Source organism: Eupeodes corollae, chromosome 1, assembly GCF_945859685.1.
Source record: "Eupeodes corollae chromosome 1, idEupCoro1.1, whole genome shotgun sequence".
NCBI lineage: Eukaryota > Metazoa > Arthropoda > Insecta > Diptera > Syrphidae > Eupeodes > Eupeodes corollae.
This window is the reverse complement of record NC_079147.1, coordinates 169603746-169627420: the sequence shown is the minus strand read 5'-3', so window position 1 is coordinate 169627420 and position 23675 is coordinate 169603746. Positions and strand designations below refer to the sequence as shown.

General features: G+C 35.7%; 1 protein-coding gene across 5 annotated transcripts in view; it reads right to left on the bottom strand.

Annotated features, from left to right (window-relative positions):
* LOC129954106 (hemicentin-2) overlaps positions 1-23675 on the bottom strand; it is a 125576-nt gene that overhangs the window by 80271 nt on the left and 21630 nt on the right. For all 5 annotated transcript variants that reach the window (XM_056067785.1, XM_056067787.1, XM_056067788.1 and 2 more), the window contains exons 3-10: positions 22652-22779; positions 16014-16239; positions 15758-15901; positions 15469-15663; positions 15263-15411; positions 8871-8982; positions 8661-8781; positions 4374-4537 (exon numbers count right to left, since the gene is read on the bottom strand). In XM_056067785.1, coding sequence (XP_055923760.1) covers positions 4374-4537; positions 8661-8781; positions 8871-8982; positions 15263-15411; positions 15469-15663; positions 15758-15901; positions 16014-16239; positions 22652-22779 — 1239 coding nt within the window. The remainder of the gene's footprint in view (positions 1-4373; positions 4538-8660; positions 8782-8870; positions 8983-15262; positions 15412-15468; positions 15664-15757; positions 15902-16013; positions 16240-22651; positions 22780-23675) is intronic.

Genomic DNA, 23675 nt, shown 5'->3' with positions numbered 1-23675 from the left:
TTGTAGGTTTTTTTTGTACAAAATAACTGTCACCATCAATTTATATACATACATACTCGTATATACAAATCAATACCACTTTTCGTTGTAATGTTATAACTCAACAATGCCTTTACCGATTTGGCGAATTTTGGTCTTGAATTATTCGTGGAAGTCCAGAGAAGGTTTGTACGTAGAGAACATTTTAAAAAAATCTTTAAAAGGTGTAAAATCAGCATCTTTCTATACTAACATATACAAACAATTTGTACTATACCTAAAGAAATCCCGATTTGTTGATAACCTTGGAAATGTACAACGAAGCTGTAATAATAATTGAAGGTCTGTGTCTTACGATTGTAAATAAAGCATTAGTACAATTGGGTATGGCCGCACCAAATCGTGAGACACATTATTTTTTGATCTTGAATTGCAACGTGAGCAGGAGTTCAATTCTAATGGTTTACGTTTATTTGTACAATCGAATATTACCAAATTGAATATTCAACAAAAACATGTGTATGACACAATCATGCAAGCAGTTTCCAATAATACAGGTGGATTATATTGGTACATGCAAAACTTTGGTTGTATCATTGATTTTAGCGACTAATCGATCGGAACAGAAAATTGAATTGGCACTTGCATCTGCGGGAATTGCTGCTACATTATTAGAAGGTGAAACGCACACTCTGCATTAAAATTTCCATTGAATGTACAAGTGATTGAAACTCCAACTTGCAAAATTTCGAGAAATTCTGCTAGGGCAAAAGTTCTGCGATTCATGTCAATTCTTTAATTGGATGAGTGCACAATGGCGAATTAAAAATCAATATAAAAGCATTCAATCGAACAATGCAAGATCTACGCGGTAATCAATTTTTTGCTCTGATATTTCTGGCAGGGGACTTTCGTCAAACATTGCCTGTCATTCCTCGATCAACTCCTACTGATGAAATAAACGCTGTTTGAAGTTCAGTTCTTTGGAGATATGTACGAAAATTGACAATGGACATTAATATGCGTATTCACCTACATGCAACTGCCCATGAGTTATCAAAACAATTGTTAGAAATTGGTCAGGGCAAAATACCAACGGATTGATCACTTTACCGATTAATTTTTGTACAATTGTACAATCTATAGATGACTTTATTGCATGTGTTTTTCCGAATGTTTTTCAGAATTACAGAAATCATGATTGTTTGAGAGAACGCATCATTGCTGCGGTGGTATACACCAAAACTACTGTGTAATGGCACCAGATTGGCAGTGAGAAAGTTATTGCCAAATTTGATTGAAGCTATAATTTTAAATGGTAAATCAAAAAAAAAAGTGTGTTTGATACCTAGTATCACTATGGTTCCAACTGATATGCCATTTGAATTCAAAAGATTACAATATCCTGTGCGTTCATCATTTGCGTAGTTCATAAATAAGGCTGAAGGGCAATTTCACGCTTGTGGTGTTAATTTGGAGAAATCATGTTTTTCACTTTATGTTGCCTGTTCCAGAGTCGGTACACCCAACTGTTTATTTATTCATGCTAAAAATGGTAAAACTAAAAATATTGTTTATCCAACTGTTTTAGACTTACCCATATAGACCCACCATAGTAAAATAAAATAAAATATGTTTTTGTTTGAATAAATGAACTTAATATTCTATGCCTTATGCGTAGCGAAGCACGTACCGTGCCACTGGTAGTTTTATAAAATAAAATTAATTTAAAAAGACAATACAATTGTGTTTTTATTTTTACTAATTTTTAGTAATAGTTTTTTAGGCTTAAGTTTTTTGCAAAAACCATTCAATTCTTCTAAGAATTTTCTAAAAAAAAACAATTTCGTACATTTACTTTGGGGATAATATCTTTTTACATTCATAAGATATTCGAGGTGACAAATATTTTTTTATTTTTCAGTTTTGATTACAAAAATGAATTGATTTTTTTGAGTTTATACTAATTCGGAATAAAATAAAAATTAAGAATTAAGTTTAGTTGAAGTCATTGTTGATTCAATAGATATTTTTCATTTTTTTTAAATATCTATAGTAAAAAAACCAATTCGATTTCTTTGAAAATTCTTTCTTCATCTTCTGATGTTACTATATTTATATCTCAAGTTACTAAAATATAAGTGATGCCAGGTGACGAGTATCTGTGTTTTTATTGTTCGCAATATCGGTTGCAATGATTTTGCGTAGCGTATTTAGGACTGTGGGTATCGTGCAGCGCTGCGCTGCTTGCAGCCTTTATTCATTTGTGATCCCGGGTTATATGAATGAAAAAAGGTACATATGTATATGTGTTCTAGCCATTAAAACTATACAATAATATATAAATATAATAATTGTGTATAACAATGCAGACTTTTAGCTTTGTTTATTTACTCGAGACTTATTAACTTCCCATAGGAAGTTATTGTAATGGGTCCAATTTGTCAAATTGAAAATTTTGACATTTCTCGACGTTTCAAGGTCCCTAGAGTTGAAATAAACGTACGTTCTTACGTCCGTACGTTCGCGACGTTTTTTTCGTCCTCCAAAGCTCAAGAACCAGAAGAGATATCGATTTCAAATAAATTTTGTTATACAGATAATAAGGCAGAAAGATGCAGAAAGGGCTCTCAAGACAATTGCGTAGTTGGTTTTTTTACCATAGCAGTTGAAAATGTTGGTTAACCCTAAATATCTTACGAACCAAAACCGCTAGAGAGTTGATTAAATTGTATATAGTAAACTGTAATGTGATACAAAACAAGTATTTTTTTTTGGAAAAATTCCATTTAACGGTATTTTTATGGATCGAAAAAAACTGAAAAAAAAAATTGTCACCTCCAAAATTTTAAGACTAAAATATGATTTCATCTCCAAACAATTTTGTGCAACGTAGAATAATGTATTTGACATCTGATAAAATTTTGAAAAAAATCGAATTGACAGTTTTTTTACAAAAAATAAAAACCTAAAAAAAAAATGTATAAAACTTGGTAAACATGGATTTTCGACTCAAATATCTTTTCAAAAATTGTAGTTATTGGCTTCAAACTAATTTTATCGTATAAGAAATATTGTTTTCGGTAAGATTTTGAAAAAAATCGAATTGACAGTTTTTGTACAAAAATTTAAAAACATAAAAAAATTAACAAAAGATGGTAAAAATTTACTTTCGACTCAAATAGCTTTTCAACAATTAAAAATATTGGCTTCAAACTTATTTTATTTCACAGAAAATATTGTTTTAGATATTCGGCAATTTTTATATAAAAATCCAACAGTCCGTTTTTTCATAAAGAATACAATCTACAAAAAATAGTACGCAAATTTAATAAAAATTGATACGAGCAAGCAAGACAACTCGACAGACGGGATGGGAAGTTACCAATGGGTCGCATCCCAGCCTCTTGTTTTTATTGTAATAGTTGTCATTGGCATATTTTTGCAGCACAAAGAACTTATGCAGGGTTGGATTTCTTTGCAAATTAATTCCCATAGTTTTTAGGGTACACCTGAGCGATCAGTGAAAAAACCATTTCTAACAAACCTTTTCGTGAATTACTGGGAACCAAATAACACGACTGCAAATAGGCCAATAATATAAGTGTTTGTGTAAATAATACAGTTCCAATAAATTCACGACAAATCGAGATTGCATTCTCCAAATGGTATCTATCTATTAGCTTTTTAAATATGTTATTTTTTTATCCGGCATTTAATATTCTATGATGATCCCTCATCATCAATCTGCATTTTTATTTGATATTAGAAAATACCGAACTATACATAAAACTTTGTGTTTGAATTCTGAATATTCATTCAGTTATTAATTTTAATACTGCGTGCTTTTTTTGCGTGAATTAATACCATTATTTGCTTTACCCTTGCAGTTTTACAGAATTAAATTTTAATAAATATGGTTCTGAAGAGCTCAACACATTATTATGGTACTAGGTAAATTGAATTTTTGTGTCCCTAGCAAATAGTTTTTTGTTTAGAAATAAAAATCTTTATCTATAGTGGTCATTGTTCTTTAAAGACGTATTTATGTGCAGGCTACATATTAAAATTCTTCAAACTCCCTAGCAAACCGAGGTCATTGATGTTTTTATTCTATGTCGCTTTTAAAGTACTGTATTTAAATTTTCTTTGCAAATTTTCAATTTTAACTGAAATAATAATCTTTGCTAAAACCAACGACAAATTTGTTTACCAGCTAGGTATATCAAGTTCCAAATATCACAACAACTCCCACCTTTAAATTTAGCCTTCTGTAGCTTTTTCTTCTGCAAGAATGCATGTATTTATGTAGTTTCCGCTTTACATTTTGCTCTTTTTTCCCAATTACAATTTTATATCATTTACTTCTTTCATGAGTATTTCGGTTTATTTACCTACAACCTGTAAGGATACTGGCTCCGATATGGCTGTCCGTTCTTGGCCATTTATATAGCTTGTTGCTCGGCATTCGTATTCACCCTGATAGTCGTAAGTTACATTGTCAATAACTAGCCGTGCCTCACTGCCTCTTTGAAGATAGTTTGAAACATTGGTGATCCTGTAAAGACAGAAATTATTTTAAGGATGTTTATCACGTATTTACATTGAATAAATATAAATATATGCGACACTCAGTTTTCACACACCGTTCTATCGCATCAGTATATCGTTTAGGGTTGCCCATGCTTAGGGCCTCACTCTTTATGTATTTTGTTTGTGTTTAAAAATAAACACAACACTTCTCTCATGGTGCGAGACGAATGCGGCGGAATCTATTAAAACAGTAATCTAGGTGGGGCAACAGTCCGTTGAGAACTAGGGTCTAGTGACTTACAACTCTCAACCATTCCTGTGTGCGAGTAATGCTGTCAGAGGTAGAAGGGACCTACAGTTTTAGGCCGAATACGAACGGCTTATTTGAGAAAGCAATAATAGAGGCAATATCCGTGAAAAAAAAACTTTAAATGGCACAATCAGGGACTGAACCCAAAACCTCTGGCATGACGGTCTAACGAATTTTTTTCTTTCTATATCATTTTGTATTTTTACTTAAAAACTATTTAAAACTAGGCCCTTCAACAAAATTTAATTTGTTTTTCATTTTTTATTTTCCTTATTCCATATTTTTTTTTTAACCACATAAAGCCGCGGCTCTCACATAGCCATTGTGTCATATCATTTCAAAGGTAAAAGTGATTAAGTAGGGATCTGTTTTCCAGATCGTGGTTGGGGTGAATGTTAACATTCACCTTGTACACTTGCTGGCAAGCAGCTCCCACCACCTCCATCTTTGCTTCGGATATTTAATTATAAAAAAGTCATCGTCATGGCTTCTTTTGGATCTATTTGCGCTGTCCTGAGTATGTCTTTGTTTTCTTCAGTTCTTTGGATCTTCAGACATACTAGAAAATACTACTTCAATATGTTAATAAACTCCTGTTACTTAATAAAAACAGGTACATTTTTAGACTGATTTGTCTATAACATATGATATCTCATCATAAAATAAACTATGTGTCACCGGCGCAAAAATGGTCAATAGTATTCCAAATTCAATTGACACATCCGATTTCCGAAACATGATACTCATGTATTCCAGCATCCCAATTATAGCTGACATCATCATAACAATATAAACATCATCATCAATGGTAGGGTTATTTTAAGATAATTTTAAGAAAGAAAATGTATTTAGAAGTTCTTAATACAAAAAAACTCAATTTAATTGTTCGTTAAAACACAAGGTTGTGCAAACTAATCAAAAGAAGCAGTTAATGAGACACAGATCCACGACACAAAGTCTAGGTTAGGTTAGGTTAGGTTAGGTTATAGTGGCTGTCCAAGATGGAAACGGACACACTTAGGCCAGTTTAATGGCCCATTGTGATACCACATGAATCTAGAGGCTTCCTCCTAAGCTCAATGGAACCAGCTTGAGTCCCTTACGAAACGTGAGAGGCTGATTATACCGATATGATTTAGATCGTTTAGATCGTTTAAGAAGAATTCTCCTAGGTAATTCTTGCGTTTTCGAGCTAGAGCAGGGCATGTGCAGAGAAGATGAAGAACCGTTTCTTCCTTGTCCATACAGCTACATTGTGATACCACATGAATCTAGAGGCTTCCTCCTAAGCTCAATGGAACCAGCTTGAGTCCCTTACGAAACGTGAGAGGCTGATTATACCGATATGATTTAGATCGTTTAGATCGTTTAAGAAGAATTCTCCTAGGTAATTCTTGCGTTTTCGAGCTAGAGCAGGGCATGTGCAGAGAAGATGAAGAACCGTTTCTTCCTTGTCCATACAGCTTCTGCAAAAGTCATTTGAGAATACGCCTAGTCTCGTGGCGTGCTTTCCTATATGAATATTAAACTGTTGCGCTATCTCCATTAGAGATGCTCGACAGTTATGGACTGTTATAGAGTTTGTAGAGACAGAGTCCAGAGATTTGATAGCGGCCTGGCTGTCAGAGAAAATACGGATATCAGATGTTGATATCACGTTTTCTTTGAGCCAAGACAAGACTTCCTTAATCGCCAAAAGTTCCGCCTCGAACACGCTACAATGATTGGGAAGGCGGAATGAGAGACTTAATTTCAGTCGTTCAGAGTAAACACCTCCACCAACCCCTTCTTTGGTTTTTGAGCCATCTGTGTAAAAATGCATTGACTCATCCTCCAAGAATGTCCTATCCTCCCAAAAAGATCTGGTAGGTATAGAAATCTGGAAGTTCCTGTCGAATTGTAGTTGGGAGATGGTGTAGTCTGTGTGCTTTGGAATTGATTCTAAGTACCTTAGAATTACGAAGTGGCCAATGTTGTTGTTAGTCCACTGCGACGAAGCATTGAGGCGATTAGCAGAGCTTGCAGCTATTTGTTTGCTAAATATGTCAAGAGGAGCAAGGTGTCCAGTGCTACAGACGGGGTCGTGCGAAGCGATCCGCTTATACTTAGGCAGGCTGAACGTTGGAATTTATCTAACTTATCCCTGTTTATACCTTTCTCTAAAGCAGTCCACCATACTGCCACATCGTACGTTAAAATCGGCCTGATTACCGATGTGTATAGCCAATGCGTGGGTTGTAAACCCCATTTATTACCAATAGCTTTTTTGCAAGAAAAGAGAGCTATAGTAGCTTTTTTGACTCTTTCCTGTACGTTGCGTTTCCAATTTAGTTTTTTGTCTAAGACAAGACCTAGGTATTAAGCCTCGTCAGAGAATTTTAATTGGATTCCTTTAATATAAGGAGGGTTGACAAATGGAATTTTGTATCTCCTCGAAAATAAGACCAAATCGGTTTTGTGTGGGTTAATACCCAGTCCACACCGATCAACCCAAAGTATAAGTTTGTCCAAGGCATTTTGTAAGAGTTCTTTTAGGATATTAAGATGCTTTCCTGAAACTGCTATAGCAACGTCGTCCGCATAGGCTATCACTCTGAAACCCTCCGCATCCAGACTAGTTAGGATTTCATTCACCACTAGGTTCCAGAGGAGAGGGGATAGAACACCAACTTGCGGTGTCCCTCTACTAACGAATCGTCTGCTAGAAGAGTTGCCCAGTTTTGAGTTAATTATTCTGCTAGTAAGCATTAAATGAATTAACTCCCGAAGCGAACTCTCTACATTTAGAGATTTCAGTGCAGATGTGATTGCAGATGTGTCCACGTTGTTAAAGGCACATTCGATGTCAAGGAAAGCAACCATAGTTTAAACATCAGGCGTGTTTTTTGGCACAGCTATCCTTATCTGCAGTGGGAGTTTTCATGTATTACAAATACAACACCCAGCTGTAGATAAAACTTAAATTTAAATCTGGCTGCGGATAAAAAATTGACATTTGTTTCAGTGTCGATACTCGATCGGAGAAAAATTGAATTTCTTAGGTTGGTGACTCGTATAATCGAAAAACTCAAAGCTTTTTAAAAAAAAATCAAAATTAATTAGAAAACGACAGAAGTTAAATACATTGTTCGTTTTTCTGACCACAACATTAAAAACAATGAAGCGTTAAGCTTAATTTTTGTTTAAACAAAAAAACAATGTTTGTAGTTTTTTTTTAAGCAAATGGCGCTAGAAAGAACAAAAATGTTTTGTAATTTTGTTAATTTACCACTTTTTACCAAAAGTGGCCGTTCGATCTTTCGACCCTGCATATAAATGGGCCACCTATAAGAATTAAAATTTCATGAACGACGAGTGACATAATCTACGAACATACCTTAATACCAAGAACTTATCCGAAAGCAAAACCAAAATAGCAAACCAAACCTTGAACAAATTAATATTATGAAATTCTATTTTCTTTATTTCTCTTACCACATCTTCTCGTGAATCTTTCAGTTTTACGAGTAGCAATTTACTTTGGTTAATATATTAACCAAATTAATAATATGTAAAAACAACTAAAAAATAAAATAAAATAAAATAAAATAAAACACCTGCTGATGGGTAACTGCCAATACGTTTTTTTTGGGAAATCGAATTTGGCTGCAGAAGTGCAGATAGCAATGCCAAAAAAGCACGCCTATTATTTTCAATAGTAGGGATACTTTAAGATAGCTTTAAGAAAGAAAATGTATTTAGAAGTCAGTTCTTGATCAGAGGTCTATTTAAATAATCGGTTGAAAATAAACTTTTTAAAAACTCAATTTAACTGTTCGTTAAAATAATTTGCACATACCTCTGAAACCATTTATAAGTTGGCGGTGGATTACCCTCAGCGACACATTCAAAAGCAGCCGGACTGAAGAGTGGTGCTGTTGTTATACGATCTGGACCAGCGGATAAAACTTTTGGTGGAACTGCAATATCAAAAAAAGAAATCAGTTGATTTGTTAGAAAAATGTTTATTGTCTTCCATTTCTGTTGTATTTCAAAACTCCCTCCCTACATTTAACGTCAAGTTGCACAGATAATTGTTCTGATGTTCCAACAGAGTTCTGTGCTTGACACGTGTAAAGACCAGCATCACGTCTTCCCACAGGACGAAGCTGTAAGGATTCCTATGAAGAAAAAAGTGTATTTGTATTAAATAATAATTAATAATGCAAACAACACAATATAGGGTTACATTAATGAGACATGGATTAGAATTATGTTGCATTCAACAATTTACTAAAACTGATCTGATACAAATAAATGTATTGTAACACGTCAGGCAAAAACATTCACTGTAGGTATAAATGTTGCCAACATTTTGAATGCAAATTGATTACTTACTAGCAGACATAACCGTCGTTACCTTGGTTTGTTGCGTATGCATATTAAAATCAAAGAGGTATAGTAATAAATAAAGCAAATATTTTTCAAAAACAAACAAAAAATAAATAAATACGGTGGCGCAACAGTCCGTTGAGTAGTAGGGCCAAGCGACTTACAACTCTCAACCATTCCCGTGTGCAAGTAATGTTGTTACGGATGGAGGGGACCTACAGTTTTAAGCCGAATTCGAACGGGTAATTTAGGAAACTACTTTTCATCGCAAGAGTCACTCTCGTAGGATTTGTCAATTCCTCGCAAGAGGCAGTGAACGTGAAAAAAAACTTTAGATGGCACAGGTAGGGATTGCTTGTATGTCACCATACAAAGATTTATCTATTTTTGCATTACATTACGACTACGTACTACTCAGCAAATAAATGTACCGAGTAGAAACACATCACCTTGAGCGCATAAGACAGGCTATAAAACACAAGACATTAATACGAGACAGCATTGGTACGCTATATTGGAATAGAAAAATCAAGGACTAAATTTTGAGAAACGGTGTCTCTGCTCATACGTCTCCATACAGAACTCTTCTGGACACCTGGTATATAGATAGGGAAGGACCTAACTATATCCATACTGGTATGTGTGAACGGATGGAATGGCAAGTTGCATAGGGCGATAGATGCCTTGTTGATCGGTTCATTTTCGCTGACTGATATCGGTCTTGTACGAGTCTGAGCGTTGCTCTAACTTCAGTGTTATGTTTTGTCTAAGATACTTTTTATTATTTTTATAAAATATCATTTCTCTAAAACTTCTAACCTGCTTTAATACCGATTTTAAGATTCTCATCCTTGTCCTTTGGAGGTGGCTAACCAACGTCAGGGTATGATAAGATCATTGAGCTCTGATCCTGACAGCGAGCAGAATTTAATGCTCCTAAAACTCAATGCTGTATTACTGTCGCTGAAGCGCAACCCTCCCTCAATGGCAATATCCAAGGGTGCATTTGTATTGAGAAGAATTTGCACTAAAAAATGCTACACTTTAACAAACAACTTGTTCAAACAATGTAGGAATGTAAGAAAGCTTTGCAATGGCCTGAAGTTTGTTATATCCGCCTTGTTACCTTTCTTGAAAATTGGTGTAAGAAATGACTTCTTCCATATACTGGGAAATTTACCTGTTTTTAGAGAAAGTATATGAACGCAAGGGGTTCAACTAAAGCATTACTATACTTTGTTCATACTATCGGGGGAATAACATCGGGACCTGCAGAGCAGTAACATTCAACACGGATAATAGATCAAAGACTATACTGTTTAGCACAGGGATATGACTACAGCTACTTTACGAAGGGAGTGAAGATTATGAAATTATACTTCATCAACTATTTCAGTGCTGTTAACAAATGACCCACAGAAATTGGTTGCAAAAGCGTTATAGATATCAACAGTTTTATCTATTGAAAGGTATTTGTAAATGGAGTTAACTTTAAAGCCATCTGCTAATGTGTCAGCAATTCCAGAAATGGTTAAATCTTCGGAAAACAACTGAAAATTAGCTCTTCTGAAATCAAAATTGTATAGGTAAGCAAAATTAATTACTGTGTTCAAAGTCAAGAAAAGAGGGTGATATTTATCAATATTAGTAATTTCTGATTTAGATCTAGAACAAGCGTCAGAAGAAAGTACTAAATCAAGAAGTCGATTTTATTGAGTTTTTAATACATCTTGTTTGCTGTAAGTCGTCAAGAAGGATTTTATCGAGAAAAGATAGTTTCAGTTGGAAGAAGAGAGAGAGGCTTCAAGGCAGCAATTGTCGTCAAATGGTAAATTAAAATCATTTAAAAGCAAAATATTGGTGTCAGAGCAGGAAAAATTGCCAACAAAGTCTAATGCCAAAGAGAGTTCGCTATAAAACAGACTCTAAATTTGTTTGAGGAATGTAAACGTTTATAATGAAAAAGTATTATTGTGTACTATTATTTTCACACAGACCAAATGGAAAAGATACAGAAGAAGAGAAATGTGTATTTTTTACCGTTGTGAGAAACACCTCCAACTAAATCTTTTGCATTACCAACATGACGAATATTTCTTTAAACTTCGAAGTCTTTACTGAAAAGTCATGTGTCGGAAAAACTTTAATTTAGCCAAGTTTCTGTCAAAACAAATACGTCGTGTAGGAATCTTTACGTTTTTGTAGAAGAGGTTAAGTTAAGCCTTTTTTGACTTGGTTTTTCGAGTATAGGAAAACCATCGTATCCATTTATATATGCTTCAAAAAACGAAACTAAAAAAAAGTTTGCCAAAAAGCTTTTAATTAAATGTAAATAACCAAATGGTAGGCATGGGCTGTGCATAAGAACACAAACGTCGACAGTTTTTTTTTCTCAAAACCCTTCTCTGTCTACTAAATCATCTACTCACCTCCCCGGGTGTCTTGAGATTAGGTCTTAACCCCAGGACCTTTCCTGGGCGTCCACAGTTATATTAAACTACTTAGTGATCACATTGTAGGGCAACTGCGACTTATGCGGATACCTGAACTATAGGCTAGGTTAAGCCTCCCCGTCCTTGAAGTTACACTAAGAGAGCGCTTCAAGGTGAAGGTTGTGACACAGGGCTGACTTCCTGACCAAACATACGACCAATCCCATGGGCACGATATTAAAATTGTGTTAGAAGATTTTAACAGCAAGCTAGGAAAAAAGGCATTTTTGGTGACACAGTCGGGAGATACTGCCTTCGCTACAACACCTCTGACAACAGATTCAGGCTGATCGATATCCTTTAGGTGATAGAAACTCCTTTAGCTAATAAATAGCTCAACAAGAAATTAAATTATATCGGAATAGGGTGTTCTTTCATAAGAAAATTGGGGTGTTAGTTCATGCTTTTTTGGAACCTAATTTAATTTTTAATTTGGGAAGTTAGATGACCAAGAGATTGTCATGTCCTTTTCCTGTCAAGTCCGTAACAACATCTTATCTCCTATACTACCTGGATAGTGGCAACTTTCCTAACAGCTATCAGATATATCGCTTCTGAAATGCTAGATTTAACACGACCCATACTTCGAAATTCTGGTTTGACGACTAGTGTCGGCAAGCGCACGCAGTTAAGCAACAGGTATATAAAACAGCGGCATGATACAGAATGACCAGAGTAACTCGCAAGCTCTACCAGCAGAAGAGAAGAGATGAACACATGCTTCTCAGATGGCAAAAAGCATTAAAAGCTTGCGATGGAGATAGAGGGATGTCACAAAAGGAATGAGGTTCGAACCGTTTAAAGTAGCAGGCGATCACTTGGTAAGAAGTATGCGCTTAATCAAATCTGCAAACTAGTGGGAAATACTTCTGAGACTTTTTATAATTATTTAATTTTGTAAGTTTAACAATTTAATATGATACCTTTCCCCAAAAGTATGGATAGTTAATACATATGTATTTTTTTAATTGTGTATACTCTTCCCAATACGCTTTTAATTGCCATAGGACTTGCAAGCGAAGATCGTTTCCATTTTTTTTTTCATTACTGTATGTAGCAATTGGACCTTGTCAATGCAAGATGAGAAAGTCTAATGATGCTTCGATAGAATTTCTTCAGTTAATTTTTGGTCCCATCAGGCACACATATTACAGACACCCAACAAAAAAAAAAAAAGAAAACTGTATTTATTGAATGAAAGAAAAATGAACATTTTAAGTTCAGTGGTTCTTATGAACTATCTTTTTATATCATGCTCATGATGATCTTTGCTGTTATATTATGCTTACTCAGTAGACTATGTCTTTTATTACCATAGTTTATGGTTTAGTTTAGGATTCAAATAGGGATGATTGGTGTTATTAATTTATTATTTGTTTTCTTTTTTAAGGATGGAGAAACATTTAAATTATTTGTGTGAGGAAAAAGAAAGGGCAAAGGCGTTGGAATTTAGGCGTTTTAGTCAAATGTTTAATAGGAAGTAGTTTTTGTTTGTGAGACTCTTGTAGCCTAAAAGGAAAGTGACTTAAGAAAGTGCATTTTAATATCTATTGTTTTGTTAGTTAAATACTAAATGGGTTATGATCAATATGTTTTGTACGTACATATTTATATTTAGTTGTAATTACTATTAATACAATTCTATAATAATACAAACATGGTAGAGGAAGACTAGTCTTAAGAAATTATTTTATTTGATTTCCTTAGAGCAGTTCAAATTAAAACATGCATTGTACTTTTAACGGAAAGGAACTTTCCAAAAAAAAAAAATATTTAGTAAAAAAATCAGTTTGAACTGTGATTTTTCAAAAATATTATAAAGTCGATATATTATTGTCATTAAGAATTCGTATTTCTTATTTATTCTAAAAAAAATAAAAAATAAGAGAACATAACGACTTATGCACCTGCATTACATCAAATTCAAGTCTTTTGTAATTAAAATAAATTAAAAGTTTTATGAAGTTTAATTCTCAAATTGTATTCAATACAAAATTCCACTTGACTTTGAAGCCATGAAATTGCATAATTCTATGACCAGCTAGGAACTAGGTTTTAGGCTATGAGATAAGTCGTTGCAAACAGAGACTTCTCTGTTTTTTAAAAAAGCATGATTTCTCAGTCTAACGGTATAGGAACTTTTATTTTGGTAGGAATTAAAATAGAATCTCCAATACTTCCCAAGAAAAGACCATATAATATAAAACACATTATTAGAGAATCCTTTTTCAAGAAGATCGTTTTCGGAAAAGCTTTTAATAATTAATAATGGGCGTCGTATAGATTTAAAATCAACACGCAAGTACAGAAACAGAGAGTATACTCGAACCTTTAGCGAAACTCAATATTCAATATACTCGTATAATATTACCAATAGCTATTTGGTAGCGAGAATAACAAGAAATTGTTTTGTTGGTCTTGTTTTCTTTTTTAATTTATCTTTTTTGTATGGAGTTCCTCGGATGTGGACAATATGAACACTCTAACTTCACTTTAGAGAAAACACAAGCTAAGTGCCTCCCATTTGCAATATGTCATTAAATAAGATGTAGGTATGTATCAGCTGTAATACCAGTGGCATGATGGTTAGTGCGTTGGGCTGTCATGTCAGAAGTCTTGGGTTCGATACCTGCCTATGGCATCTTAGATTTTTTTCACAGGTATTGCCTCTTGCGAGGCATTGAAAAAATCTCCAAGAGTAATTCTTATCATGAAGAGCGCTTTCTCAAATTAGCTGTTCGGATTCGGCTTAAAACTGAAGGTCGCCTCCATCCCTGATAACAGTACTCGCACAAGGGAATGATTGAGAGTTGTAAGTCACTAGGCCCTAGTTCTCAACGGACTGTTGCACTAACTGAAATTCATATAAATTAATTAATTCATTAAATTAGCGGTGTTAAAACGTCCGTTAAATGTAACATGATTTCTTATAAAGCAGGAGTTATTGTTTCGAGACCAGAATGAATAAAGTTCACCTTTAAGCCGAAACAATTATCTATTTTTATTACTTTAGTAACAAAAAAAAATCATGAATCATTTGATGCATTTGCTGCTCCCTGCGGACTGCAGAAAATTAATTATTATTCTTGAAAACTCATCTTCAACGAGTAGGTAAGTAGCTTATGAGCAGAAATCACCACTGCCAAGAAGGTAATTCAGTAGGAGAAGATCGGGACTTGGTTGACGCACGCAGGTGGGATAGGACCTCAACTTGGTGTGCAAAATGGAGACAGGCTGGCTATAGACACATGTTGGTCGCAGACTATAGCGCCACCTTAAGTATGTTAGGTTAGGTTATAGTGGCTGTCCAAGATGGAAACATACACACTTAGATATAAGATTATGTTTAAGACGACAACGACAAAAACGGTATGTAGTCGCTCTACAAATTTCTGGGTTTGAAAGTTATATAGTTTTCATATACAAAGGTTCTGAGAATATGTTTATATAAACAAATTGTAAGTGCAGCTTAAGAACAAATATTTTCTATTGATCTACGGTGAGTATTAATTTGAACATTGATATATTATTAGTTGAAGGTCAACCAATTTCGTAAACAAAACAATTACATTCTTACCTGTAAACTTGAAATTTCCGAGCGGCCCGCTCTCCGCCAGACCACACTTGCTGGGGGATTTGCATCTGCCACACATCGCAATACCAAAGCATCTTTATCCTCTTCCAAATCAATTTCAGGGGACCCAATAAGTTGTATAGTTGGAGCATCTTTTTAGTAAAGTGAACAAACTTAAAAAAAATTTGAAAAACATGTTAACTACTAACATTTTATATCCATCCTCGCCTCAACTGTCACCGACTTTGCTGAGTAAGATTCATGAAATGCTACACATCTTAGCATTTCACCATATCGTTCACGAATCGCTGACACCTGTACAACCGACGAAGCAGCCCATGTCCTAAGGTTGTCTGGTTCAGTAGAATTAACTTGAGGACCTAGAGGCATTAGCTCTCGCTCACCTGAATAAAAAAAATGAAAGCAATTAAATCGTACTATTCTTTTCAATGAAGCAGGTGCTGAAATAAAAAGGATCAATGTTTGAAAAGTGCTAACCTAGGAACCATTTAAGTGTAGCTGGTGGATTACCATAATGCGATACACATTTCACGGTTGCCATAGCACCCGAGTCCACTGTGATATTATGCCCTGGCGGGACATGAGCACCCTCATGTTCTAGCCGTGGTCGTTGTGGTGCCACTGTAAAAATCAAAATTAAAATTAAATTTATAAGTTTCCTTCAAAGCTTAATATACATTAAAACATGTAGATGATACTATATTCGACTGCATTCCATTAGTATACCAATTACCTCGGACAACTAATCGCACTGGATGACTTGTGAGGGCATCTTGGGTTGTAAAGTCACTCGCTGTTACCTGACACTCCCAAAGGCCATCATCAAAATCCAACGTAGCCGAACGTATCCACAGTGAACAATCGCCCCCTTTATGAAGAGGAGGTTGCAAATCCATATGCAAACTTCCGGTGGAAGGTAGTGCTGCCCATTCGTACTTCTTTGGATAAATGCCTACGGGCTGCGTGGATTTATAAGGATAAGCAAAAAAAAGGTGATTGTTTTTGTTTGTACGAAGAATGTAGCTTTGAAATATGATCAGACAAATTTCATGTTTGTGGACTTATAATTATTAGAAAAATTATTATAGCAGCTCGACATTGTATCACGAGAGTTGATGCTGACATATTATAAAAAATATCCCAAAGAGAACCTTAATCTAGCGGAACGGGCCTAACGGGTTTGTTCTGTTCGCCGTTGAAATTGGTTTAAAATGGTTTTCTCCATTAAAAGAAGCATGTACATTTAGTTGCAGCTCAATTCAATTTTCATACGAACAATTATGAATCTGTCAATGGGGCTTTTGTGAGTATTGAGGCAGAGGCGGCAAAAATGGGTTTAACGGTTAATGAGGGCAAAACAAAGTACATGCTGTCGTCTAGAAAGGACATACAACACCGAAGTTTTGGTCAAAACGTCACCATCGACAGACGTAACTTTGGGGTAGTCAAGTTTAGGCTCCGCTGTAAACACAGAAAACAACACCAGCGCTGAGATCAAACGCAGAATAACTCTTGCTAACTGCTGTTTCTTTGGACTAAGAAAGCAATTAAGTGGTAAAGTAATCTCTCGAGGGACCAAAGTGTTGCTATATAAGACCCTAATCATCCCCGTCCTGCTATACGGTGCAGAAGCATGGACCATGACAAAAGCGGATGAAAGCACCTTGGGTCGCTTCGAGAGAAAAGTTCTTCGTGTGATCTACGGTCCCGTATGCATCGAAGGGGAGTGGAGGAGAAGATGGAACGACGAACTGTACGGGCTGTATAGCGACGTAGACTTAGCCAGAAGAGAAAAAGTCCAACGACTAAGATGGCTGGGTCACGTAGAGCGCATGGAAACCAATGCTCCGGCCCGGAAAGTCTTCGAATCCGCACCCACAGGACAGCGCAGTAGAGGAAGACCGCGGATCAGGTGGCACGCACAAGTGGAAGGTGACCTAACCCAACTTGGAGCGCGAAACTGGAGACATCTAGCTAGGGACCGAGCTAGATGGAGAAGTTTGTTGGGTGAGGCCTTAGTTCACACAGGACTGTAGCGCCACCTTAAGTAAGTAAGTATAAGTAATTATGAATCAGCAAATTTTCAATATTAACATTTAAAAACTCACAATACATTTATTTAAAATTTAAATGCGATTTATATTGCTGCTTATAATTATTTTCTAAAATATTGATTATTCATGCCAAAAACTTACAATAGCAAAATAAAAACTCACCCTTTAGCAAGAAAATGTGTTTTTGCCAAATTTGTACGAAGGGCACTGGCCTCACTTTTATTTAAGAGTTAGAAACACACTCCGGCCATGACCGAAAATCACCGCTCGAGGAGGTGAGAAACGGAGTCAATAAGAGCTAACCTTCTGATTGGATATGATGTGAACGCATGGCATTCTCTCTGGGGTAGATAAACGAACGAGGTGAGTCTCTTTGTGAAAAAAAATTGGTCAAATAGTTAAGTTCACAAAATTTCAAATCTTAGCATAGAATCTGTAGAAGATCTGAAATCCAGACATACACTTTTGTAATCATCAGTTAAAACGGCTTTTAAGATTTAATACCCAGTAAAATACAGCCGTAAAAATTCCTTCCCTAGTGGAACGAAGACCTTTTTGCTCTATAAGGAAAATGACCTGCAGGATCTTCAATATCTGTCACAAGCAGGATTATTACCTATTATAGAAACTGCTAAAAAATACAAAGATGGAGAGAGTGTTCTCGATCGATTGAAAATATAAAAGATTCTGCAAGACTTAGTAAAGTTTCATCAAAGGAACATTGCAATCCATATTTTCTGAAGAAACCGGATGGATTGTGGACGTCCCTGGAAGTAGTTACTGATAGGGACACATTTTCTCGGCTATGAGAATAGCAACACCAAAACGCTAAAAAAATTCAAACACTAATGTAGTTTATGCAAAACTTATTAATTCTGTTATTCCCATGCCGAAATAAAGTTGTATTTTCAAAACTATTTCCCACCCAAGCGAAATACACATCAAAGGAATGGTATTTAAATGCTGTACCCACAACAGCAAATCAAAATGTTTTGCGACGTCTCGTTTCCGAAAAATTCGTCAAAAAGTAAAATTACAGAATTTCTACCCAGCCCATCACAAATTATCTTTCGATTGCTCTATTTCCTCAAGCCTCCAAACATGATGCGGTTTTCACTATAATACAGAGCATCGACCCACCTTTCAATTGATGCATAAATCTAAAAATGATTTTTTTTTCGGAGAAAGCATTTTCTAGCCTTTTAATTCTTTCTCTCCTTTTATATGTAAAGGTTTGGATGGCAAACTACCACTAATACAACAAAAACTGCAAGGCATAGCAGTAACATGGCTGCAGACCATCTTTTATCTGTATCTCAATCATGTACAGATACGGAGACAGGTTAAAGTAGTTCTTATCCCAAAAGTGTGTAGAAGAGGCCATGAATACCCAAAATATTTAAATTTGGCTTGACCTCTTTTGCGCTTGTTGGAACGCATCCTTCATACCCATATCGGTATGTAGAATCTCAACACGCATACTCAAGGGCAAGTTATAAAGAAAAAAAACCCTTTTTCTAACACTTATTCTGTTTTTAATACCAAGCGAACTCACCCGCGCAGTTTACACTTCACTATCAATAATAGCAATGGAAGCTCCTACCACCGGCCAAGGTTTTTCCGCAATGGAGATCGAGATCGAGCGGTTACTCCAGATTAACCTCCAACACTCCATAAAGGCTTCGGCCTCCATTCTTCTTCGCTTATCCAGCAGCGATAAAGATATTGTCCTGATTCAAGAACCTTATATTGTTAAATCCATTGTTCGAGGAATGAGGATGAACCCAGAATGAGGTGAGGATGAACCCAGATCTTGCATGATAGTAAAACGTAGCCTAAGTCTGGAAACAGCCAGAGGAACATTCAAGCTGGCGTCGGTGTATCTCGGCCACGACCATCTTGGCCCTCTCACGGGTGAAACCTTGGAGAGATTAACAGCTGAAGCGCAAAGGCTCAACATCGGCCTAATCATCGCAAGTGATGCTAACGCCCAACATACAGTGTGGGGTAGCATGGATATAAACGACAGGGGTGAGTCTCTTTTCGAATATATTTTAAAAACAAACCTACTTATAAGTAACGTTGGTAAAGATCCAACCTTTATTACTAAAAATCGACAAAAACTTTAGATATAACTCTTGTCTCCGACTTCATTAATAATAATATTTTGAAGTGGAAGGTATCTAAAGATCACTCCTTTTCTGATCATAGATACATCCAATTTAACTTTATAAATGAACCAGCTTGGCAACCGATCTTTCGAAATCCAAAAAGAACAAATTGGCCAATATACAAGAGAACGTTAAATAGTTTAGTAAAACCTGAACTCTTTAATACCCCCTCCAACACTGAAGATCTTGACGACAAAGTCAATAATCTAACATTAGCCCTAAATATAGCTCTAGATATTGCATGTCCTCTTATACAAGTAAGAGGAAAAAGAAACCGCACTGGTGGAACTCAGGGCTAGATCCACTTCGAAAAGAATGTAGAAAACTCTTTAACAGAGCGAAAGCTTCTAGAGACATGTTTGACTGGGATTCATATAAAGAATCACAGAGGATATTTAAAAAAAAAACTGAGGAAAACCAAGCGATCGTCCTGGAGAAACTTCTGTACCAACGTGGAAGATTGCTCAGAAGCATCCAGGCTACGCAAAATCCTCTCCAAAAATCCAATCATGCCAAGCTGCTTGAAAAACGCCTCTGGCCACTGGACCAATTCAAGCGCAGAATCGCTCAACTTGCTACTAGATGTGCACTTTCATTGTAGTTCAAATATTATTAATAACATTGTACCAAATAGTTCTGAAAATACATTATATCCCCCACTAGGTCTAGTCACTAGCCAAAAACTCAAATGGGCTATTAACAGCTCTAAGTCACATAAATCTGCAGGTCCGGATGGTATAATTCCAGCTGAACTGCAAGAAAATGCAAGTTTTCTAATACCTATCCTAGAAAACGTCTTCAAGGGATGCCTTAAATTGGCATACATCCAGAGGTCTTGGAGACAAGTTAAAGTCGTTTTTATTCCAAAAGTTGGAAAATCCAGCCACGTTGACCCTAAAGACCTAAGACTTATCAGCTTATTATCATTTCTTCTCAAAACTTTTGAACGTTTGATCGATATCCACTTAAGGGCAAGTATTGATAAGTCCCTTCTTTCAAAGGCTCAACACGCCTACAACAAAGGGAAATCAGTTGAAACCGCTCTACACAGTATAGTACGTACAATCGAATATTCCCTCCATCCAGATATAGAAGGTGCATTTAACAATGTCGACACATCAATTGGCGTGTATTGACATCTCTGAAGGTAGATAAGTCGATCAGCGAATTGATTAATCAAATGCTGATAAGCAGGATTATCAATTCAAAACTGGACGATTTTACTGCACAAAGAGGTGTCAGCAGAGGTACGCCACAAGGTGGTGTCCTATCCCCTCTCCTTTGGAACTTAGTAATAAATGAATTACTAATTACTCTAGAAAGAGAGGTATACAGAGTTTTTGCTTATGCGGACGATGTTGCTATTGCAGTAACGGATAAACATCCCAATATACTAAAAGAACTCTTACAAAACACATTAAATAAGCTTATCAGATGGGCAAATCGGTGAGGACTAGGCGTTATCCCACAAAAACCGATTTGGCCTTTTTACAGGAGAACAGGGCTATTGTGGCCTTGTTTATTCTCTCTTGAATATTAGGTTTCCAACTAAATTTCTTATCCAAAATAAGACCCAAGTATTTTGCTTGTTCAGAGAATTTAAGTGGCACGCCGTTTATGGGGGGAGGGTCAATGAGTGGGACTTTGTATTTTCACTTAAATTCTCTGAACAAGCAAAATACTTGGGTCTCATTTTGGATAAGAAATTTAGTTGGAAACCTAATATTCAAGAGAGAATAAACAAGGCCACAGTAGCCCTGTTCTCCTGTAAAAAGGCCATTGGTAATAAATGGGGCCTACAGCCCCATATAGCCTACAGGCTATCTATCTCGGTCATAAGACCGATTCTTACCTATGGAGTAGCGGTAAGGTGGACGGCGCTAAATATAGCGACAAATCGCGATAAACTCAGCACAGTCCAACGAACAGCCTGCCTGTGTATGGGAGGAGCACTTCGCTCTACCCCTTCCGCTTCACTTGATGTTCTGTTTTATCTAATACCGCTGGACAATTTCAGCAAGCAAACGGCTTCTAATATGTTTCTCTTCACTGCCGCTAGAATTATGTTATAAACTATACAAGATACGACAAAGAGTTTTCGAGATAAACGTAAAAAACTAAAACAAACTCCGTGCTTCTCTTAACTGCCGCTAGAGCTCACGTCGGATTCTTGGGGACTTTTTTTTGCGTCATCACCAGATATCCCTTAGTAAGTGTGCCAAGTTTCAAAACTGTTTGATTTTTTTGAGGTGAAGGCAATTTTGTTCGTTCATTGACTGGACTAATTGGACTGGACTAAATTTAATAAATATTCAACTATTATGCTTACTCACCTTGTTCTGATATTTTCCTGCAAGGCGGCAACTGAAATAAAATGACTGCATGTTTGATCGCATTTCAGCTGTCAGAATATTTTTTTGAACAGAGTTACCGACTGTTGTAATGCAGTGTATTTACATTTATGAACTCGAATCTTGCATTACTGCTGTATTACTCATGCATAATGCATACACCTAATAATAATTCCATTTACAATTTTTTTATCAAGATACTTCAAAAGTAGCCATATTTTGAATACAATAGATTTTTTTTTGAAAGCTTAATTTAACTCAAAAATTACCCCAAATACAAATGGTCAACAAAATATGCTGTTGATTTTGACGATGATATTTAGCAAAGTAAATAAGTGAAGTAATTTCCTTACACAAAAAATATTTCAAGTAAACTAATGAAAACTGAATTTTTTTGAATACAATCATGTTCAGCTAATTTTTTGAGCAACTGATTCTGAAGACCGTTACATCTACAAACACAACTTTAGGCTCAAATTGAAGTTAATTTGTTTTCCTTAAAACCGTTGCACATTATTGTACTAAAAAATTACCTTCAGAGTAAAAAATAGCTAATAAGCTAAAAAGCTTTAAATTTTCGCGGATTTGAAGTGAATGTCTTCTCTCGTTCTCCTAATACTATAAACACGAAGAGACTGTTAATACCGGAATGAGGCTCTGCAAATATACCTACAAAACATATTATCTTTTCTCGGATGCCTTTTTAAATGCCGGGACTTTTCACGTCTAATGACTAGTGCTTATGCATTTCTTACTAAAATGGTGAAAACCTTTCTTTCGCAAATTAAAAATTACCTTGTTATCTTTTTGCCAGGAGCATGTCCCTCTTTTATCAATAACTTTGCATGTTAATAGTGCGTCCTGGCTTGGATTTACTTCTGTATACTTTGGTTGCTCAGAAAATCTCTGGAAACAATTTATTCCTGGAAGAGAAGAGTAAAAGAATAAAAGTTAGTTAACCTAAATTTAATACAAAAGGAATAATAATGTTAAGCCTTCTTATTATAGTATAAAAGAGGATAGGATGCGACCCACACTGATCGTCACATGAGCTGCAATAAAAATAGCACTCCGTTTCTTTATGCATTTTTCGTGAGACCATATATATTACAATGGAGACATTGAGTCCATTTTTTCCTAGAAAAGTTATCACCCCATAACACGTCACAGAAATTACATTTTGTATCTTTTGAGGTCGTAAATTCTCTCCTATCATCTTTAGAATCAGCAAATAACATCTTAAACGGGGCATCTGATGATGAAGATTGCCGACGTTTTGAAGTAATGCTTTTCTAAGCTTACTCCTTGTTAAAGACGCTTTCCCTTTTCTATTTTTGCTGCATCCATAAATTTGGCTGGTTTCTGGTTTTTATTTTAACAGGCTTGAGAGTTTTGTTAAGACTTTCTTCTAGCTGACTCTTGAAGGTGATATTGTCAAAACTGCGGATCAGTTTTTCTGAGCCTGTTTCTGGACGCAACCCATTTTTATTTCGGTGGTGGAGCAATATTCCACGAAGTAAAATTTACTTTAGTATGGTTCAAAATCGAAGTTGACTCGGTTTGACTATCAATTTCTGCCACAATATTCTGTATTTCATTAGCTTCAAGAGCCAAGTTCGATTTGTTAAAATTCAGCCTTGGAAAAAAATGTGCCTATTGAATGGAAAAGTTCCGCTGCATCTAAATCCACTGACTGAGTTGTTCATGAAAATCGGTTTGCTTCTGTTATGCGGAAATATGAAATAAGGTGGAATAAAACTACCACCAGCGCTCATGCAATTTACCACTGTTACTAATGAACCACGTTCCGCCGAGGTCA